Raw genomic sequence first — 19303 nt, forward strand, 5'->3', positions numbered from 1 at the left:
CAATTCTTACCTCATCCAAAACATCTAGGGTTGCTAAGTCATCTACATCCTTCAGACTGGAAATGAGAGATCTATTTAAGTTTCCTTTCTTGGTATGAATACGTTCATGTCTGTAAAAAAAAATATTTCTGATTTAGGAACTTATTGCTGATCAGTGAGGAAGTAAGTTTTACATATACGAGGGACTGAAAAACTCTTGTGTGCTGTTTACTGACTGAATGAAAGTTTACTAGAAAATACATATTTTATCTTTAGTTTTCTCTTCTGCATTAGGAAAACACACATATTAAACTTAGAGTGCCTCACAAATTATCAAAGGGTCATCATTTCATGAACCCTTCTTGAGTCATTTGAAATGGGAAAGAAAGGATGTAAACTTGTTAAAAATATGTGGTATCATTGACATTCTTATATGTGATTGAAACTATTACAGGGTGATGAGTTTGGAACACCTGAATTCACATGATGTCTGATTTTTTCTGACATATTGTTAGGCCACTGGTTGTAGAAGTCATTTTTAATTTAATAGAAATACACATTACAAATTTTGAAATATTGAATGAGTATGTAGAAAACTGATTTCAGTTTTGGTCCCAAGGTTCTCACTCCTAACAAAGAAGCTATCTGAAATTGTCACCTTCCAGCAAAGGAAAAATTAATTTCCTCCAATGGAGTGTCATTGAGTATATTAATGACACTTAATGGTAAGTCCTATGCCAAGCAGTAGATATTCATTACAAAACAAACTCAGTGGCATTTTTGTAGATCCAGAAGGTTCTATGCAAGCTGCTAAGGAAGGAAAGCAACCAGTAGTCCTATCCAGGTGTAATGCTCACCATCCTCAACAATGGCCAGCAGGTCAAGTTATATCTGAGGGCACTTACATCTCTGTGGTAACCAACAGTTACCTAACTGGATGTAAGGCCTGCTCAACAGGAAAGAAATTATGCAGGATACTTCCTGACTCCTCTAGCAGAATTTGTGCATAGTTTTCCCCCACATTTGCTGAATCCAGAAAGTATCAACTGATACATTCCCCTATTATCTGAAAAGATTAATTTGTTTTGCTATATTCTTTTAAAAAATGGACAAAGAAATCCAATTCTCCATTTAGCTGAGGACAGACTCTAGACTGTTCATCCATTATTATGAGTCCATTTAGCATGAAAACTGTTGCTGGAGAATGACAAGGAACAGCTGATGAAGAGCAGAGAGGTCGATATTTAGCTGGCTGAGGCCCAGCCTGCCTTTCTGTGAAGTCATTTTCTGTGATACTTTTGGTATCAGCTGTCAAAAAACGCAGGCAAAATGTGGTTATTATGATGTTTAATAATCCTAGGTGGTGCCTAATTATAGAAAAACTTAAAATTTTCTTGCATGCAACTCATGGCCTTACAACATTATAGCACTTTTAATATCACTGCACATCTCTGGGCCGACCATCCTCCAATAGGCCAGGTATTTTAAAAACTCTGTGTTATACCCTCTCTGTTTCCTCTGCTTAGAACTGTTTCCCACCAGTGTGTGGGAAAATTCCACTTATCCTTCACAGGTAGACCTAGATACACCTGCCCTATGGAATCATTAGAAAACTTGACAGAATACCCAAGTGAAGTTCTCACATTTAGTTAAGTGGATATATGCTCATAATTTCTACCAGAGTATGAAAACCTAGTTTCATTCACATTCCCATCTGTGGATTCAAAGATGTGGAAGATTACTGGTAGCTTTCATCATTACCTTCAACATGATAATATGCTCGCTGAAATAAACTAAATGTTCTGATGTTTAAGTAGACAAACCATACTCTAAATGATAAGGTATAATACTGAGTATTTAAAAAAATGAAGACCTAGTTTTTCACGAGACTAACCAAATAGAATTTTCTTGCATTATTGATTATCTCTTCAACCATGACTATTTATAGTTCTGGCCAAATTCGTGTCTCTAGCATCAAGTCATTTTAAAAATTTGTATATACTGATCTGTCAGATTTGGCTACATGCCAAGTGATATGTAGCAGAACTATATGAAAATTATGCTATTTCAAATCTACATAAAAAAGTGATCTACAGATTTTCAGCATCACTTTCTTTTTTTAAATTTTATTTAATTTTATATATCAGCCATGGATTCCCTTGTTCTCTCCCCTCTCTCTCCCCCCTCCCCGGCCTCCCCCCCAGCCCACCCCCCATTCCCATCTCCTTCAGGGCAAAGACTCCCCTGAGGATTGAGTTCAACCTGGTAGATTCAGTCCAGGCAGGTCCAGTCCCCTCCTCCCAGGCTGAGCCAAGTATCCCTGTATAAGCCCCAGGTTTCAAACAGCCAACTAATGCACTGAGTACAGGACCCTGTCCCACTGCCTGGATGCCTCCAAAACAGATCAAGCTAATCAACTTTTTCACTTATCCAGAGGGCCTGATCCAGTTGGGGGCTCCTCAGCCATTGGTTCATAGTTCATGTGTTTCCATTCGTTTGGCTATTTGTCCCTGTGCTTTATGCAACCTTGGTCTCAACAATTCTTGCTCATACAAACCAATTGGACTCCTGGAGCTCCACCTGGGGCCTGGCCGTGGATCTCTGCATCCGGTTCCCTCAGTCATTGGATGGGGTTTCTAGCATGACAATTAGGGTGTTTGGCCATCCTATCACCAGAGTAGGTCAGTTCAGGCTGTCTCTCGACCATTGCTAGTAGTCTATTGTGCGGTATCTTTGTGGATTTCTGTGGGCCTCTCTAGCACTTTGCTTCTTCCTATTCTCATGTGGTCTTCATTTATCATGGTCTTTTATTCCTTGTTCTCCCTCTGGATCAAGAACAAGATCAGCATCACTTTCTTTTGAACTTCTCCCTATCTATGTTGTTTGAACACAAATCCAAGTGTGTATGTAGTTTAACTCAATCCATATTTATTGATACCTTATTATGTTGAAGGCATTGAACTAAGTGCTGTTCTACTCAATCAAGTTCAATTGTATGAACTATATAAACACAAATATTTAAAAGCCACACAAGGCATATAGCAAGTGTCAAAACAGAAACAATATAATTGTTATAGAAATGACAAGGAGAGGATGATTGAATCCATTCTGGTGAACTGAGTAGGGTACTAAGATTTCATATCTAGATTTAAGTTGGAATAGGATTCCAACAACCTGTGCAGGAGTGTTTGTAGGTATGTGGGTGAATGGTGGCTGATAGTTCTGAAAGAACAGCATGTGTAGAGCATGTACCCCAGGGGTGATCTGGGGTACAGTGGTGATCTGTCATACACAGAAGGTGGAGGGCTAGAGTGTTTGATTGGAATACCCGGAAACTAGGTCAGAGAAGAAGGGCATGACTGTGATGAATACAGGTGTCTCAAGAGTGTTCAAATCCAAAGTATCCAGAAACAAATCATGGTTTGCCTTAAGAAGTCTGAAACTCATCCAGTGTTTCCTACCTCATTGACCATCCAACTGTACACACCAGGGATCTCCATCTCTTACCCATACCAATGACATCACTTTGATCCCTCAACATTTCTCAAATCTCTATCTTCTCTGTATCCACTGCGAGGATGGTGCTGTTGCCTGAGTGTGATGATGGTGAAGGTAGGCAAAAGTTAGACGTCACAAAAACTAAAGAGAAAAGCATTTCCAAGAGAGGAAACAATAGAGTTAAAGGGTCCAGAAAAAACAGAACAGTGAAATGCAGTCACAGGATAACTAGATCATCTTACTTTCAAGAGATTCACACCATATAAGTGAAGAAGAGCTCTGCACATTTAAATTTCCATTGGAGAAGATGACAGTAAAGTGTAATTGGAATGTATCTTAGAAGAAACAACTTAGGACATACAAGACTTCACAAACTGAAAACAATATGGGTCCAGCAGAGAGGAGAACCCTGGTGATGTGCTGCAGGAAGCCCCATAGAAAAACCAAGAAACAAGCCCGGAGCTTAATCACAGATGGAAAAATTGGGACCGTGGTGATATATTGTGTATCAAATAAACTTTTCCTGATGATCAGAGGACAGAGCCAGTCACTAGATTAAACATAGAGTCCAGGCAGTGGTGGCACACACTTTTAATCCTAGCACTTGGGAGGCAGAGATCCGTATGGATCTCTGTGAGTTCAAGGCCATCCTGGACTACATGAGATTGATTCAGTCTAGGAGAGAAAACAGAGCCAGGCAGTGGTGGCATACATCTTTAATCCCAGTACTTGGAAGCTATAAGCCTTTAATCCCAGCTCTTGAGATCTCCTGCCTTTGCTACCAGTATTTGGGAAGCAGACATGCAATTATTCTTAGCACTAGGAAAGAAGTGAAATGGCTGGGTGGAGAAAGGCATGCAAGGTGTGAAGAGACAGGAACTAGAAACTTTTCGGCTGAGGACTCAGAGGCTTTCAGTCAGAGGATTCGTAGAGATAGGATCTCACCTTCCATTCGGCCTGAGGATTCAGTAGTGATGAGAAGTGTCTCTAGTGGCTTGTTCCTTTGTCTCTCTGATATTTCAGCATTTACCCCAATATTTGGCTCCGGGTTTTTATTATAAGACCTTTAGAAGTTCATGCAACATGGGATTTTCCCCAGGAGGTGAGAGAAATGGGAACAGGTAAGGAATCAGGTGAAAATACATTTGTATGCTGTGATGGATAGTTAGAAATCTAGAGGACTGCTTGTCCATTTCTAGTAAAGATAAGGGCCTTTTGGGTGGTGGTGGCGGCGGCGGCACATACCTTTAATCCTAGCACTCAGGAGGCAGAGCCAGGCAGATCTCTGTAAGTTCGAGGCCAGCCTGGTCTACAGAGCGAGATCCAGGACAGGCACCAAAATTACATAGAGAAACCCTGTCTGGAAAAACAAAACAAAACAAAACAAAAAGGTGGGGCTTTTGATGTCTAGTTTTTGAGTTCTTTATATCATTTTTAGATTAGCCCTCTGTCAGATGTGAGGTTTGTGAAGATCTTTTCCCATTCTGTAGGCTGTTGTTTTGTCTTATTTACTGTGTCCTTTGCCTTACAGAAGCTTCTCAGTTTCAGGAGGTCCCATTTATTAATTGTTGCTCTCAGTGTCTGTGCTACTGGTTTTATATTTAGGAAGTGGTCTCCTGTGCCAATATGTTGAAGGCTACTTCCTACTTTCTCTTCTATCAGGTTTAGTGTAACTGGATTTATGTTCAGTTCTTAGATCCATTTGGTCTTGAGTTTCGTGCATGGTGATAGACATGGATCTATTTGCAATCTTCTACATGTTTACATCCTGTTATGCCAGCACCATTTGTTGAAGATGCTTTCTTTTTTCCATTGTATAGTTTTGGCTTCTTTGTCAAAATTCAGGTGTTCATAGGTGTGCGGATTAATGTCAGGGATTTCAACTTGATTCCATTGGTCCACGTGTCAGTTTTCATGCCAATACCAAGCTGTTTTTTATTACTGTAGCTCTGCATATGGGAGACAGTTGTGTAGCTTGGTCTGCTTAAGGGTCCCCTGGCACCCATAGTGTATGAGCTGGCTTTCTGGAGCCCATTACCTATGGTGGGACACCTTGCTCAGCAATGATGCAAGGGGAAGGCGCTTGGTCCTGCCTCAACTGAATGTACCAGGCTTTGCTGACTCACCATGGGAGTCATTACCCTTTTGGAGGAGGGGATGGAGAGTGGGTTTGGGGGGAACTTTGGGGAAAGTGGGAGGAGGAGTGAGAGGGAAATCTGCGGTTGATGTGTAGAATGAGTGAAAAATTTTCTTAAATTCAAGAGGAAAAAAAAGGGGCAATCAATAGACCTTGAAAGTACAAAAGGTAGATGCTATTTCAGACAAACACACTGAAAGTAAGTTAGAAGGCATCTGTGGCTGAGCGGAGTAACTAGGGTAGCTTCATGGTCCAGTGGAGACACACTGTGAACCTGCCTGTAGGCTCTGTGACTAGGAATCAGTGGCCCAAGGTAGAAGGGAAGCCATGGATTGACTGCTTGCATTAGCCAGGGTCCTAGAAGGAGTGTGAGCCCACTACAAACAGCTGTGATTCAAGAATGTTTGTTACTATTTTTTTTTATTGATACTCTGTGTTCTTTAAAGCAATCCATAGCAAAATTGGAAGGAAGGTACAGAGATTCCCTAACCACCCTTTGCCCCAATGAGGGCACCTGCTCATCACTGTCAACACACTCCATTCCACAGTGGTATATTCCTTGTAATCAGTGAGCCCACACTGGTAAATCATCACTAAAGCCCATACTTCACAGTAGGGTTAGTAACAGGTTCTAGGACATTCTATAGACTTTGCCAAATATATGACAGCATGTATCCACAATTATGATATCTTACAGAATTAATAGCTCCAAATGTTTCTTTTTGTCCTGTCTATTCTTTCCCTCTATGCTAGTGCTGACTGTTACCAGTATTTTCATTGCCATCAAAATGAAATAATATAAAAATTTAACACTTTCCAGTTTTGCTTCATTCAGTAAATGCATTTAAGTTTTATTCATGTCTTTTATGACTTAATAGCTGATGGTTTTAGAACAAGGAATAATACCTCATTTTCTAGCTATCTATTTATTTACAGGACAATGATTATTTTATACACTCTTTATCCACTAAAATTTTGTCATTTTTGTTTCTATTTTCATAATAAGATATATTGATTAGTAGTTTTCTTGTGTCTTTGTCTAGTTTCAATGTTAAGGCACTAATGCAGCCTTGTGCGGTTAGCTGTAAAATATTTTCCATGCCTCTGTCTTCTGGGAAAGCATAGAAAATACTTTAAAATAATTAAAAAATAAGTTTTCTTCCTTAAATCCTTGGTAGAATTAAGTCTAAACTATATAGGTCTGCTGCTTTCAATTTTGGAATGTTATCAGTTATTATTTTATTTGCCCAATAGACACAGATATATTCAAATTCAAATATTCCTTCTTTGAGCTTTGACAGATTGTGTTTTTCAAGGAAGTTGTCCTTTTTATTCAGGCTGTCAAACTTCTCTCTCTCCCTCCAACATCCGCTCCACCTCCACGATCGTGTGTGTAATTCAAACACAGTTTCTAAATGAGAAAAAACATGCCATTTGTCTTTCTCAGTCTATCTTATTTTGTCTAATACAATGATATCCAGATGCATTTGTTTTTCTTCCACTGTTAGGACTTTATTTTTCTTTTCAGCTAAATAAAACTCTATTGTGCATATCTACCACCTGTTGTTTACCTACTCATCTGCTGGTGAGCATATAGGCTGGTTCCAGTTCTTAGGTATTGTGAATGGTATGGCACCATGCCATGGATAAGCATCTGTTTTACACTAATGAGGTGTCCTTTGAGCAGATACTCATTGGTATAGCTGGGCCATGTGTTTCATGTTCTATTCTTATGAGGAACTTCCATGGTGAGTTCCCGTGTGACTTCATTTATCACACATCCCACCAGCAGTGTCAACAAGTTCCTCTTCTTTACTTTACCTGTGCAGCATTTGCAGGTCTTCCTATGCTCAGGGCTAGCCATTCTGACAAGGAGAAGGGGGAATTTCAATGCAGTTGTTGAACATGATTTGAAGTTTGGGGTTTTTTTATTTTTGCCATTTTTATTGATTCTTCTTTTTGAATTGTCTGTTCAATTCATTTGCTCATTCATTGATTGGATGATTTGGGTTTGAGTGTTTAATTTTTAACTCTTTAGAGTCTGTCCACTAATTTCCTGTCTTGTGGACAGTTGGCAAAACTTTTCTCAGATTTGGTAGGTTATCTCTCCACTCTGCTGATATTTATTGTTTTGTTTTGTTTTCTATGCAAAAGCTTCTAATTTCATGTAACTCCTTTTGTAAGATTCCCTATGCTCTTTTTAGAAGATTCATAAGCTTGTGGGGGAGGTCTTTTCCCTCCTTGGTTAGGTTTATGCCTAGGTAATTTATTTTTATATTTTGAAACTATTATGACTGGGAATTTACTCCTGATTTCTCTCTTGCCAAGCTCACTATTGATATGGAGAAAAGCTACTGATTTGGATGTGCTGATTTTGTATAGTGCAACTTCTGTTTGGATCACTTTTATTCTAATTTTCTCACTCTTGTCTTACAGTTCTAGTTAAGACTTTGAACACTATATTGAACAAGAGCGATGATGACACTGGGCACAATTGTCATGTTCCCGGATTTAGAAGAAACACATTTCACTTTTCCCGACTTAGTATAATGTCTGCTGTAGGTCTGTTACACATATCCTTCTTACACTGAGGTATGGTCCTTATTTTCCTATGTTCTGAATTTTTATCATAAAGCAATGATGAGCAATGCCAAAGGCCTCTTTCTGCATCTGTTGAGATGATTGTGTGATTTGTATTTCATGTCTATTTATTTGTTTTATATTTATTTGTGTTGCTTTTGTTGGTTTGCATATGTTGAAGTAACCTTACCTTCCTAGGATGAAACCAAGTTCTTCAGATTTCTTTTTTGTGCTGTTAATGTCCAGGGGACCTGTAGCAATGGTTTTCCTTTTGTTTCTGATAACCCTAATAGTAATTTTGTCCTTTTCCCCCTTAGTTATCTTAGATAGAGGCTTAACAATTTTATTGATCATTTTGAATTGCCAGCTTTTGGTTTAATCATATCCTGTTTTGATTTCCTGTTTCTAATGTCACTGATTTCTCCAGTAATTTTTAGTTACGCATTTTCTTCAGCACACTTTAAAATTAGTTCGCCTTTGTAGCTGCCTATAGTAGAAGTTCAGATCACTGAATTTTAGATATTCTTTCCTATTTTAGGCAATCAGTGCTATGAGTTCTTGATCTCTTATATTTTTGGTTGTGAGCCTAGCCTTTAATGGCTGAGCTATCCCTCCAGCCCAAGTTCTTGATCTCAATATGCCCACCATCTCTAAGTCTTGCTATAATACTTGTTCTGTTTTTTTTCCCCAACGTTGCTGTCACTGTATGTGTGTTTCCCTTTTTACTTAGGTCTGGTATTTTTCTTAATAACCAGATTAGATGCACTAGGTCAAAAGAACACCTCTACACTGGCCTTTGTTAACATGGAGGGAGGGTGTGGGAATCAGCAAAGCATGCAGTAGTCCTCAGTGCTGATCCAGTCTGAGTCACCAAATGAACCAGCGCATCTGCCCTGGGAACTTTGCAAGTGCTTATGATTCTCTTACTTCTTACCTCCCCTCCAGTTCCTGGACAGGATGACTGGAGAAGGGTAGGAAGTTTGATTATTTCCCTTCCTCCAGGTTGGTGAAGCTTGAGGACCCCAAGGCTTGCTAGCCTGAACTTTGGTAAAATACATTCTCTTGAATTCATTTTATTCTCTCCTTCTGATACTTTCTAGTATTTACTCTGAGAACCTGCTTGATCTCCTAGGAGTGAAACAGAAGTGTGGGAGTACCTTGGGATTAGGATCCCTGTTGTTTTTAAACTCCAACTCACCAGAATAGGGTTTCCACAAATTCATCAAACACTGCCTGTTATCCCAGCCCACTTCTAGGAGAGGCATCTACTCAAGGGTTCCTGCTCAGTAAGAAGAAATTCTCCTCATCTGCCTGCTCATCAGTTCAAGTCTGCAGGTGGCAGCTCACCTTGTAATTTTCTGTGATAAACTCAAAAATTGGTGATGATTTCATCTGTTTACCTTCTTGCTAGCTGCTGGGTAGAGTGATGACCTCTGAGTTCTCTTACATATTAAACTGGAAGTTGGGTGCAGTGAGCTCTTAAAGAAGTTGTGTTTGTAAATGTATTGGGAACAATGACAAGAGAAATAACAGAGATAACTGTTACTTTGTGCTTATAAGTTTAAGGGGTAGAGAATATGGTTGACTTGTAAGACATCCTCTTCCTTACCAGTGTGTCTGAATTACTGCAAACAGTGAGGATGGTCTTTTGAAACACAAGTCAGTATTCTTAGGTGTCACACAAAGAAAAGTTTCCATATCTGACTCCAACCCTACTCCATTGTTCCTCCTGCCTTCTGTAATTTTCTAGTATTTCTTTTGTTATTGAGATTATGATATAATTACATCATTACTCCCTTCCTTTCCCTCTCTCCAAGTCCTACCATATACCCCTCCTTGCTCTCTTCCAAATTTATGTATCTTCAGTCTTAGCAATCTCCTTACTCACTACTCTCTAGATCAGTGGCTCCATGCTGGCACTGTCTCTAACACCCAGACCACTCTTGCATCAGCTGCCCTGATGTAACTTTCTGCTGCCCAGCTAGAGTTACAAGATCATATACCATGCCAGGAGAAGAGGTCCAGGCTGGAATCACACTCTCCATCTCTAGGACTCTCAATCCTCCTGTCATTTTTTCCTTCTGGTCTTAATTTAGTGTGCATAACTACCGCGTACACTATGTCTCTTACTCATATATTATATGCATTGTCTGAGGCTTCCCACAGGCACATAAGCCTTACCAAACAGAGTTGTTTTGATTTATGACTGATAATCCCACATTCTCCCTGAGCAGATTCTTGTATATGGTGAGTGCCCAAAATACATTTCTTGGGCAAACAGGTGAATATTTACTTACAGTAAATGTTCATTATTGTAGTACTGAAGACAACTTATTTTCATTTTTTAAAAAAAAATTCTTTTTTATGAACAGTTTAAATGCTCAAATAAAATGTAAATGTGTATTTCAGGGTGATTTCATATGTTTAATATCTTTTTTCTGGTCTTCATTTTATAGAACTGGTTGATATTCTTACATGTTTGCTTTCTTTAAGACTCAGAGGAAGCAGAGCCGAACTTCTTCTGTAAGACTTCTGTTCTCTTGTGACAAGTACAGCTTGTGAACCAGACCATACTTCCCATTTACTCTGTAATACTGGAGAGACATAGCTCCAGACTATGAATAATTTCTTCGTGTTGTCAAAGGTCACCTACACCCTCGGGGGTAGTTATTATAGCTCTCTGCGAATTTTAGTTTTACACACTGAAAAATGAAATAACCCCTGCTGCCCTGAAGTTGAAATTTCATCTTTACTATTTAGTTGTACGGCTGTAAAGGAACAGCTTTGTTTGCTTTTACTTTGGTTAAAAATACTCGTGTAAATAGCAACTTGTATCATCTGAGGTGATCCGGGGCCACTGGGGTAGAAGAGCAATCTTTGTCAAACAGAAACCTCATCAATGCTTTTGTGTTGGTTTCCTTATCCATCTTTATGTTTCAGTAACAGAGACAACTGCTAGTACCAATGGGGATTCAGACTCTCAGTGCTGTGCCCTGGAAGACTGCTTTTCATTTCTCTGCTTCTTAACGCCTTTGCCTTAAGTGTGTCATTTTGAATTGATGGTGGAAAAGAGCAAAACACCTGCCCAGCCTGACAAGTGGAGTAATTGATGGTATCATTGCCCAGTCTCTATGAAACTTTTAACTGCCCTCTCCACTTACAGAGACCCAACACTTCCTCACAGATGAATTTCCATCTGGGTATGTAGAGATAAATATATATTCTTCTAACTTGTAGCTGGGCTGGAAGGGAGGATGTGGTTGGAAACTTACCTCTAAAAGCATGAAAACTGGAACCATAGCGCATACTTCACTGAGTAATTACAACCAAGTAGAAATCATTTCATCTTTTTTGTTGTTACTGTTTACCTCCTGGTTCCAGTGGAAGAACTTGCCCTACCTTAAGCAAAGGCCAAGTCTTTAGCTTTGTGTTTGCTTCCTCTCTTCACTACTGTGGCCATCTCCTCTCCAGTGTATGGCTAGCCCAGTTCTTCCATGGGCACCCACTCATCTAGGGCCTCTCACTGATAAAAACTCTCTCCTTTGATCCCCTTTTCCCCAGCCTCTCTTCCTCCTCATCCCTCCACAGCTCTACCTCTAAGCAAGTTCACATTCCTGTATCTTTATCTCATTATTTGCCTTCATTTCTCTCCATTCTGCTGAGGCAGCACTTGCCAAAATCATTAGAGAACTCCATGTTTGTCACTATTTGGCAAAGGCGAGTCTTCTCTTCTTAATACACCCATTTCATGGCTTGTGTGAGACCACATTCCTCTTGGTTCCTCATCTAAGAGCCACACTCTCCCATTTCCCAGCTCCTGTTCATCTATTTGTCTTTAAGTCTGGGTTTCTCCAAGAACATCACCTTCATGTTTTATTGTTGACACCCATGCCATAAGGTCATTCAATGCCATGCCATAGAACATTTAACAAGTGACTCAAAGGTCATCTCCAACATGAATCCCTCCCTCAAAGTATGGACGACTTATACCAGACTGCCTACTCAATTAACTCTACATTGGTATTTACTTGGTATGGTAATTCAGCACTCCTCCAATGGAATACATAACTACCTTTCACCCTATGTGAATAAATAGAAGGGATTACATTATCATTCATGCCTGGGAACACCACCAACATTACATTTTAGACAGCCTAGGTGATATATATATGTAATTTGTTTTATATATAATACATCATGTATATCATGTATATGTAACACACACATACATATGGCCCTTTATAGACACAGGTTTTGAATTCATGAATTCAATCAATCCAGATTGAAAATATTTGGAAAAAATGGCATCTGTTCAGAGCGTGTATAAATATTTTTTGTGTAATCATTTCTTAAGGAATGCAGTATAACAACCATTTAATAGCATTTTTATGTATTATAATCTAGAGTTCATTTAAAATATATAGGAGGTTGTACATAGATTATTTACATAAGGGATTTGAGTGTCCAAGGACTTTGTCACCTATGAAGAGCCCCCAAATTGATTCCCTGTAAATGCTAAATGATGACTGCACACACACACACACACACACACACACACACACACACACACACACACTTTATATACATACACATATATATCACATGATTTTAACAGAATGCAGTATTACAAATTTATATAAGAATCAACTACAAGTAATAATAACCTATCCTCATTTCTGTGTTTCTATTACTAGAGTTTTCATAGTTTGATATTTATTTCCTTTTCTTTCTTTTTGATAAGATATTATGAATTTGACTTTAGATTTTTCACTCAAAATAAAATCCAGCTGTGTATACACACAGCACAGCTGGGCTATGTACACACACACACACACACACACACACACACACACACGAATGATCTCTGACCTCAAAATGATTCAGAATTTTTCCAAACTTGCTAAATGGTGCACTTTTTATTTCCCCCTTTCATCTTTTATTTATTTCCCTCCTTCTCTTCTTTTTCCTTTCTCCTCTCCTCCTCTGTCTCCTCCCCACATTCCCTCTCTTCTTTTTGCAAGGATTATGAAAATAAACAAGGAAGCAAATGAGGTCAGGGCAACTGAACAGCAAACAATGAAGTTTTACATGGCTGGCATTAAGGGAGGAGGGAAACATCATCTTGAATTCTACTCAAAGATAAAATATTCCCCTTTAAACTTTGACCACTCTCCTTAAGAAACATTCCTCTCTGTGGGGAGACGACTCAAGGGATTGAACACTTGCTGTACAAGTGTCTTAGGCCTCTATTTATTCAGCCACAGGGAGTGTAAGATGCCTGGTGCTGCCTGGGATGGGACAGCTGTGGGCTGCTACACTTCATCTTCCAGGTTAGGGATCAAGGAAAGACAAGAGAGCAAAACAAAAATACAGCTTTGGTTCAAGAGTGTTCACGAGGATGAACTTAACTGCCTATAACCACCCTTCCACAAGTCCCACAATGGTTTTGTTTCAAATTTTATTTTAGTTGTACTACAACATGCCTGTTCACAGTGCCACTCAGGAACAGAGATATCCATGTATACTTTTAACAAAAAATACAAAGAAAATGACGAAGGGAAGGTGCATATAAACCACAGGCAGATAGAGAGAAGCACCACAGGCAGAATCATGACTAAAGTTCACACAAAAATGTCTTCTATCTCTCAAGAACATTTCTAATGCAACTTCTCATTAAAAAGCAAAACTTTAAAAAGAGAACCCATAAAACTTTAGGAAGAAATTACACAGAGAAAGAGATAAAAACCGAACCGGTTACATCCTAAAAAGAAATTGAGAAAATAAAATCATGATAGAGAAGGACGGAGATGTAGCACCGAATAGGATTCAGTCCCCAGAGAGAGAAGGGGAAAAGAACAAATGATTGATTAGCTCCAGGAGCCAGAGGAGGCCAGCAGCAACACACGACAAGGCAAGTGAGGCTGATGAGGAAGAATCCACATTGAGGAGCTTGATAAAGCTCCCTCAAGCCTCAAGAATTCCTTACAGAAAAAGCTAGTTAGGAAACCATGGGGAAGATTCACTACCTCCAGAATAAAGCATGCCGCTAAGAAGATAGGAGAGAAACATTTGTAATGTCTGAGGAGAGGACATAGTCCTCTTATATATCTTTCAACTGACTAAACTAAGCTGCATGCTCAATCATTCAGGGTATTTTAAAAGCAAACACAAGATGATGCATGATCACTAGAAATTATGGTCACAGAAGGCCTAAGATTGTTAAACAGAGACAATGTCAAAGGACAGTGTGATGATACAGAGATGCAAATGAGGAAGTAAAACTGGATTAACTCCATCCTTTATAGTAAAGGACAAGAAATAGATATTGCCTAGAGCTGGACCAAAATGATTTTAGCCATTTAAACTTTAGTGAAAAAAAAAAGAAGAAAAACCACTGGTTCATTTAGATTCAACTCATTCACCGTCCCCCACATCACAGAAGTGACGATGATCATCATCTGGACAAATTAACACCAGTGGGTAACTTTCTAAATGATGACATCCTAAATCAGTGGTTCTCAACTTGTGTGTCATGACCCTTTTGTGGGTCACATATCAGATATCCTGCATACCTGATAGTTACATTATGACTCATAACAGTAGCAAAATTACAGTTGTGAAGTGGCAATGAAATGATTCTATAGTTGGAGGTCACCACATCATGGGGGTCTACATAACAGGTAGCAGCTTTAGGAAGGTTGAGAACCATTGTCTCAAATGGTTCAAATACACTATGAACATGATGCTCATTTTTAACTTTCTCTGTCAGCACAGTCTTTGCCCTCAATAAACTTCTCTCAAAAGTCATAGGGAACACATAAACATAAATTATTTGACCAGTGACTGCCTTACTAAGCAACATAAATGCTAATTACAGTTTGTCAAAGACAGACTGAAGTTAGGATTAAATAATGATTCTGAATAAACCATACAAAGTATGCCAAAGAAGTTGAACAGCAAACAGAAGGTACTACGCATCATGTGTGATTGGCCAGCAATGGCAAAGAATATAGAAACTCATAAAAAAAAATCAGTCTGAGAGGTCATGCTTAAGAGATGACTTGAGCAGGATTCAATTTCTCTAGATATCAAAAGAAGGAACCACACAATAACACCCTAGGCTTGTATGGGTTCTTTGGAAATTCCAAAGGTGTTGTGGATTTAGACAGATGTTAAGGCCAAGCGTCATCTGGATCCAGTGCCTCTGCATTGTGGCATCTGTTGTGTGAGCTTATGTCCCCTTCACTCAGTTTCCTCCAGCAATGATTCAGCATAGACAGCAGATGATGTGAATGTTCTTCAGTCGGTTTTGGGGAATCATCACAACTTACTCTTGGAATTACAGTGTTCATAGGCTTATATCAGATATTTTCTCTCCCTGCCTACTTGAATTCCTTTATCTGGTGTTGCTTAGGAGTAGAGCTACTCATAGGACCTCACCAAGAGAACACTCATCCAGCTACTTAACTCCAAACAACTTAAGAGAACCCATACCCATACCATATATTTATACATAAACTGAGAGATTTCTAATCCCTAAACACGCAAACACTAGTTGCTAACTGCTCATCACACTTGCTAACTATACACCAGGCCCAAAGGTAATTTATCATCCTTTCAACACTTAGTATTCACTACCAGCCTTTGTTAATACTAGAATTGCCTCTGTGAAATGCTTTTTTCTTTTTCTATTATTGTTCTAGACTAGCTACTAGTCATAGCAATGGAGTTGACAGATTCCTATTTGAATAAAAGCCAACTCTGGGCTGTGTTCTCTTAAATCTTTGCTAATATGAGATACCCATAGTTCTCACCTCATTTTCAAAGCCATAGAATTAAGACACAGCTTAGCTGGGTGAAGAGAAATATGTCTATCTCGGTCCCTAGTTTGACTGTTGTGAGTCTTACTAGAGGATGGAGATGCCATCCTGGTGGCTGAACCCAGACCGTGTGACCCATGTAGCAGGATTCTTAAAAGTTCTTATTAATAAAATCAGACCCGAGGCCGGTTATTGGGGTGAATACTGGAAGGTCAGAAGGACAGAACAAGCCACAGCTACCTCACCTCACCAGTTTCTCAGCTGGTCCTGTTTCCTCAGACTGGAAGCCTCTGAGTCCTCATTCAGAATGTATCTCAGCTGAACTATGTTGCTCCATAGCCTGAAAGCTTAACCAGCCAAATGCCGCTAGTTTCTGGTCCTCACGCTTCATATATCTTTCTGCTATCTACCACCACTCCCTGGGATTAAAGGCTGGCTTTCTGGGATTAAAGGCGTGTGTCACCATGCTTGGCTATTTCCAGTGTGGCCTTGAACTCACAGAGATCCAGAGGGATTTCTATCTCTGGAATGCTAGGATTAAAGGTGTGAGTGCCACCATTTTCTAGCCTTTGTATCTAGTGGCTGTCTGTTCTCTGACCCCAGATAAATTTATTAGAGTACACAATATTTTGGGGAACACAATACCACCACAGACCCAAGTAATGAAAACTGGACATCTGCAAAGGTTGCATCTACTATGGTTCACAGGGATGGTAGGAGGTCAAGTCCCAGCCAAAGGCAATTAAATACAGATGTTAGATGCACTAAGCTCTCTTGCCTCCAAAAATCGCAATAACTTAAAGTCAGGAATAAACACAAGGAGCAAAATGCCTTATAGTTAACAATAAAGATGCCTGTGAAACTACAGCAATGTCTGTTTTGGGTTAGGCAATATTAACTTTTGGAATCAAAGAAAGACTGTTGTCTAGCAGTACACACAAGATTTGTAAGCAGGGATAGGTCACTGTCTTCTGCTGCGAAGGATGCAGGTCCAACCTTCCACATTTCAGTGTTGTTTGATCTCTGCACCTCTCAAATCCAATTTCAGAGCATAAGGGCATAAGTATATGACTTCCTGTGAGCGTATCTTACTCTCGTAATTTTGATCAAGTCATAGAATGTTTACTTTGTGGCAACTCTATTTTCAGAACACCAAGCCGGCTTATCCCTTGAAGTACCTACTCAAAGCTTTCCTGTCCCTGCTAGAAAAAAAATCTGCATCTTTTGGACTTCCACAAGACATAATTTGGATTTCTTTTATGGAGCTGAATTTGCTTAATGGTTATTTACATGCAGGTCCTATTTATCTACTAGAGAGTAAGCCCCCAAGCAGATTCTAAAAGGTTCCACCTATCAGATCTTCCTGTTAAAAAAACCTTTTGTCAGAACTGAATCTTGCTTTTGACTGAAAATGGAAAATGGAAGAAGAGAACAGAAGTCTATTGAGATAATCTTGGGGTTTGGTTGTCATAATAGATGAGGGGTGGTGTCAATATGAAGAAAGGGGACAAGGAAGTAACCTGGGATGGGGAAGCAAAGGTTCAGGTTGGGAGACATTCACAAGGAGAAGGGAACTGAACATAATGCTCGTATAAGAACTAGCACATCACCTTAGAGTCCCATCTGCTAAGGAAGACAGCAAATTTTCCTTAAGGTGACTCGCCCTTACCATACCTGTCAAAGCCTCTAGAGAACAATTAGCTTGCCTAGGAAATAGAAAGTAAAATGGAGTCATCAGCTATGTGTTGTTGAAATAGGCCTTTTATTACTTCCTATTGGGTTTCCTGCTTTCTTAGCTCATTTTTCTGTTTCTAAATTAAAATCCTGTTTGTGTCACTTTACACTGCATAAAGTCCCACACCCGATAAATAGTTTGAAAGCTCGAACCAGGCACTGTAGCAAAATGGTTGAACAAGTTTTCAGTTTATCTTTTATTTGCTAATCTTTGACCTGTGTCTCAAAGTTGTCTTATTCTCTACCTTCAACTGAATCCACGGGTCAAGAGGGATAATTAACATAGTGCCACAAAGACAGGTATATGGAGGCTAAGCAACAACTTTGTTTGAATAACTAAAACCTTGTACTGTTTGCTTCTGTGAAATCATACGCAGGATAGTGATTTATACACATCAATGTTAATCAACATGAGCATATGGAGGTCACCAAGTAAAATACTGAAGTGATTTTGATTATTAAATACATATGAAAAAATTAAAATAATATGCTAATTATTATTATTATTTTTTTTTTGGTTTTTTTCGAGACAGGGTTTCTCTGTGTAGCTTTGCGCCTTTCCTGGGACTCACTTGGTAGCCCAGGCTGGCCTCGAACTCACAGAGATCCGCCTGGCTCTGCCTCCCGAGTGCTGGGATTAAAGGCGTGCGCCACCACCGCCCGGCAATATGCTAATTATTAATACCACAAAAGGACATTTTAATTTCAAAACTGTTATCATTTAACTGGATGCTGAGCTATATCTCTTAAGGAATGTAAATTATACCTTAAATAATATTTTTAGGTAAAACTTCCAAGTTTTATAAAGCATTTTAGGAACCTAATTATTCTGTAGAATATTATACTATATATATATATGCATAATATTATATACAATGGATATCCATCCACCATTCCCATGCCTATAACATCTTTCTAAGATGAGGAGAATTTTTAGAAATGGCTCAGGGGTAGGACTCTGCCTCTCCCTGGACAAAAGTGAAGTGGTACCAAGTGGTTTCTGCCACACACTTTAACTAGCACTCAGGCCTACGGCCAAGGCATAAATAATCAGATGGTCATGTGAGGTTCCAAACCTTGGAGAGTGATGACAAGCTCAGAGTCAGTTTGTGAGTGTTGGAGGCAGTCAGGAATCCACTTTGCAGGCAATGCTGAGGCCAGGTAAGTGGGCTTCAGTAGTAGACAGTTCTTGAGGAAGATGATGGGGTGTCCTGATTCCTTTACTACGTGCCTAAGCCAGTCCTTTGCCTTCATCTCCGTTCTTATGAGAGGCCCATATAGTTCTCTAAATTGCTTCTTCTTCTTACTTGACTTGAATTGTTTTGAGGAACACATGTTGCTCATAAGTGATTATGCCCATTAGCTGAGGGAACTGAATATTTCTAAACATTATATTCAGAAGCAAAATTTAAAAATATTATAATTTAGGTTTTTCACAATTAAATATTCATTTCAACACTGCCAAATATAACAGTTGTGAAAACTGTTCCCCAGTGTTTGGGTATTCCTTCACAGAAGGGTCATGCACACATGTATCTTCATTCCTCAGAACATC

At 39.2% G+C, this 19303-nt stretch overlaps 1 protein-coding gene across 1 annotated transcript in view; it reads right to left on the bottom strand.

Annotated features, from left to right (window-relative positions):
• Myo3a (myosin IIIA) overlaps positions 1 to 19303 on the bottom strand; it is a 176718-nt gene that overhangs the window by 106261 nt on the left and 51154 nt on the right. Inside the window, exon 9 of the mRNA XM_042278011.2 lies at positions 11 to 110. Coding sequence (XP_042133945.2) covers positions 11 to 110 — 100 coding nt within the window. The remainder of the gene's footprint in view (positions 1 to 10; positions 111 to 19303) is intronic.

This window comes from Peromyscus maniculatus, chromosome 5 (assembly GCF_049852395.1).
Source record: "Peromyscus maniculatus bairdii isolate BWxNUB_F1_BW_parent chromosome 5, HU_Pman_BW_mat_3.1, whole genome shotgun sequence".
Taxonomy (NCBI): domain Eukaryota; kingdom Metazoa; phylum Chordata; class Mammalia; order Rodentia; family Cricetidae; genus Peromyscus; species Peromyscus maniculatus.